The sequence below is a fragment of the Rhagoletis pomonella genome, unplaced genomic scaffold, assembly GCF_013731165.1.
Source record: "Rhagoletis pomonella isolate Grant_MI unplaced genomic scaffold, Rhpom_1.0 Rhpom_scaffold_00001, whole genome shotgun sequence".
Taxonomy (NCBI): domain Eukaryota; kingdom Metazoa; phylum Arthropoda; class Insecta; order Diptera; family Tephritidae; genus Rhagoletis; species Rhagoletis pomonella.
The window spans coordinates 10,676,667-10,680,106 of record NW_023458555.1 but is presented as its reverse complement, the minus strand read 5'-3'; the positions used below and the strand labels follow the sequence as shown (position 1 = coordinate 10,680,106).

Sequence of the window (3,440 nt, the reverse complement as noted above, 5' to 3'; positions counted from 1 at the left end):
TTGGCCAGATACAAAAGTATGAGTCGTTACGTGGATTACGTGGACCCGATTGTCGTGGCAACGTACATAAATGGTAATACTTGGTGCTGCTGAGTGCTTGAAAATATAAAATGTGGGCATACTTGTGCGCAAAAATTAAGCTAAATCACTTCCGTATTACTTAAGTTATTAAGTACTTCTTAAAAACTAGGTTTTAAACATAAACTGTTTTACCTTTTATGTACATACATATGTACATTGTTTTTTCTATATTAAACTAAAAGTAAATGTAGTAAGTATGCAGCTATTATTTTGAACACAGCTGTACATAATTCTTTAAAATACAATATTACATATAATATCGAATGGACTTGTCATTTATTTCAATAACTTTACTTCTTCACTTAAGCTAGTTTGCTAAGATCCTTAGTCAATAAACATTTACAAAAAGTGCAACTTTCGCCAATTTTTTCCAAAAACGTTTATCACAGTTTGAACAGCAACAAAATTGTTATCATTGCTTAACATTTTTTTTTTACAATTCGTATTGTTGTTGTTGCTCACTTTTGAATTTGCATGTGCTTCCTATACACACAATGTTAAATACTCGTATAAAAGCGCTTCACATAAAAGCGCCACTTCCACACGCTCCTTCCCCTATACGCTCAATGCTCAATGTCCTTCATGAGGTACAAACAACCACCGCCAATAATACCGCACACGCCCATTATGCTCATTGGCAGCAGCGGATCTACGTGTTCCTGCAAAGTGAAATAAAAGAAACGGTGAATTCGTATTTGCACCAATAAATCTGAATATAATTATACTACAAATTAGTTAAAAGGCACACTCACCAACAGCCACATGTAGGGTACCAAAATGAGCGCAACACCCGCCGCCAGATTGCCCAAACCAACGCCAAAATTGCGCACCACAGTCGGATACTGCATGGCCGTGTATGATGGAATGATGGCATTGTTGGCGCCAATAACGCATTTCGCTGAAAGTGTCGAATGTTGAAATCAAAAAAAAAAAAAAAAAGCGAGAGGTGAAAAAAAGAAGAGGTTAGGTGGGGTCGTATGAGTAACATTTCGGATGCTATGAATGGCGATTACGTTCTATGTTACGTATACGCTTAGGTGTTGCTCTTATATATATGCATGTATGTATGTAAGTACATTAGAACGTTCCTACCATAAAAAAGTACACCCCTAAGTTTAAAGTACTATTTTTGCAAGGTAATGTCGAAAAAAAAGTATTTTTTATTAAAAGTAAGGGTGGCCTTTTTAAATTTTTCGTTGTTTCTTCGGCATTTACGGTCGGATTTTAAAGTATGATATATCGATGTTTTTGTTCCGAGGAGACAATTTTTTTAAAGGCTTTGTTCCAAAGTTCACTGACCTTAAGCACCCGGTTTTAGTACTTAACCACCTGATATTCGTATCACCCTAACGAACCACCCTGACATCAGTAAATTAAAGGTACTAAAGGTATGTATGTATATAACAAAATTAAAAAATAAATGCCTTTTTTGAAAGCTCAATTTCCTTTTTTCTCAAGTTTTGAGTGCCTTAAATCCCAAGTCTGGTAATAACATATAGAATATTTTTGTTGCTTTAAAACTAAAAAAAAAATCAATGCTAAATACATGTATTAAAAATATTGTTAGTGTTCCAGGTTTAAACTTTTGCTAAGGAATTATTTCAATTAAAAAAAAAATTCGAAACTGCCTTGCAGAATTACTTTAGACTCAGAGGTATACGGCGAACTTTTTTTCTCTGGTTCGGTCTAATGAACATACATACATATGTTGTGCATGCGTACGCATAATGCATGCATTTTTTATTGTTCTTTGGCAAAATACTTACCAATTATGGCCATTGCTACTACTATCATTTGGTTGTCATCTCGCGTTGGCACTAGATTTGTGGCTAAGCAACAAATGCCTGGCACAAGCATATAAGCGATGAGACTACGCCGCAAGCCAACTTTCAAAACCACAAAAATGCTAATGCAAACTGAGAACGCCTCAACGGCACCGGCGACAATCTGTGTGTGTGATAGAGATAAAAAGTTGGTGTAAGTTATTATATTTTAAATACTAATTTGTTTTTTTTTTTGTATTTAAGCGCAAGTGAGATTAATTGTAAATTAAATCGCATGAAAATCGTAAGTGAACACTGTTCTGCTGAATGAACTTACTTAAATAGTTACACATGTATTATCAATAAAAATAAGTTTATGCAGTATTAATTTTTTTTTAGCAGGAAAGCTATTTTCTACTTAAGGCTAAATTCTTTTTAACTTGGGCTTTATCGATTTATTGGGTTTCGTGGTAATAATGGAAGTAATAGAAAATAAAATTCACGCAAGCCACTATTCCTAAAAAGTGTCTCTAGCTCTGATACATATATATGCATATTTTCTTCGATGAAAAGCCTTTGGTTTTTTTTTACATAGTCTCTCGTTTGCTCAGTTAAATTTTATTTTTAATCTTATAACTTGATCCTGCATATTGTGCACTGTCTTCAAAGATGTACTAATTCAGTATGTACCTTATCTTATCACTCTAACTGAATGAAATATTTCAAATAGTTGGTAGTCTGCTACAAAAATTTTTCGACATTAAACTTTCTTAAATCTCTTTAGTTTGACACCCGTTTTGTAATATTTCATTAATTTACCAATTTAATAATTGCACACGTTTTTTCAAGCAGGTGGCAACCTTCCTCAAAAATAGTTTTGGCAGTAAACTCTCCTAAACCTCTGTAATTTGTTACCCATATTGAAATCCTGTATTTATCCTAACAATTAAATCAAATTAAAATTTTGCAAACAGGTGGCAACTCTCTTATTATTTTTTCCTATATTTTCAGACCTTTAGCAATGCATCGGCAAAACTGCATTCAATTCCTTGCATTAGTATTAGAGTGATGCGACTATAAAACATAAATATATATAACATAAAGACAGACAGACAGACAAAAATTCTAAAAATTGTGGATCATCTTGCACCGGTACCCATCCTAGTAAAACGCGTTTTGACCCCCAGGACCCCATTTGTTTTCTTAGACCGCCCTGACATTTATTGTGGTGTATTATGGAGCTGAAAGCGATGTTTCATCCGAGACTTGATAATTCCATATAAATGTAGAAATTGATCTGCTGCTGAAGGAGATCTAGCTTATCCTTGCTGGCAGCAGTAATGAAATCTTTGCAGATATTTTCATCGATAAATTTATCGAAACTTTTTTTTCGATATCGTTAGGTGTTTCTATCAATATACTTTTAAAAGTAATTATCGATATGCTTGATAACGCCTTTTTAACGACATCTACCACTTTTAATCGTTTTAGAAATATAATCGATAACACCCATTTGTGCTATTATTTAATATGATTATGATTTTTTTTTTAATGATTTCTATCATCTTATGTTCGCACTCATCATTACCCACCCCT

At 33.4% G+C, this 3,440-nt stretch overlaps 1 protein-coding gene across 1 annotated transcript in view; it reads right to left on the bottom strand.

Annotated features, from left to right (window-relative positions):
* Positions 1-227: 227 nt before the first annotated feature.
* Positions 228-3,440, bottom strand: part of LOC118738689 (organic cation transporter protein) — a 65,897-nt gene continuing 62,684 nt past the window's right edge. The window contains exons 5-7 of the mRNA XM_036469603.1: positions 1,848-2,028; positions 834-979; positions 228-740 (exon numbers count right to left, since the gene is read on the bottom strand). Coding sequence (XP_036325496.1) covers positions 645-740; positions 834-979; positions 1,848-2,028 — 423 coding nt within the window. The 3' untranslated portion in view covers positions 228-644. The remainder of the gene's footprint in view (positions 741-833; positions 980-1,847; positions 2,029-3,440) is intronic.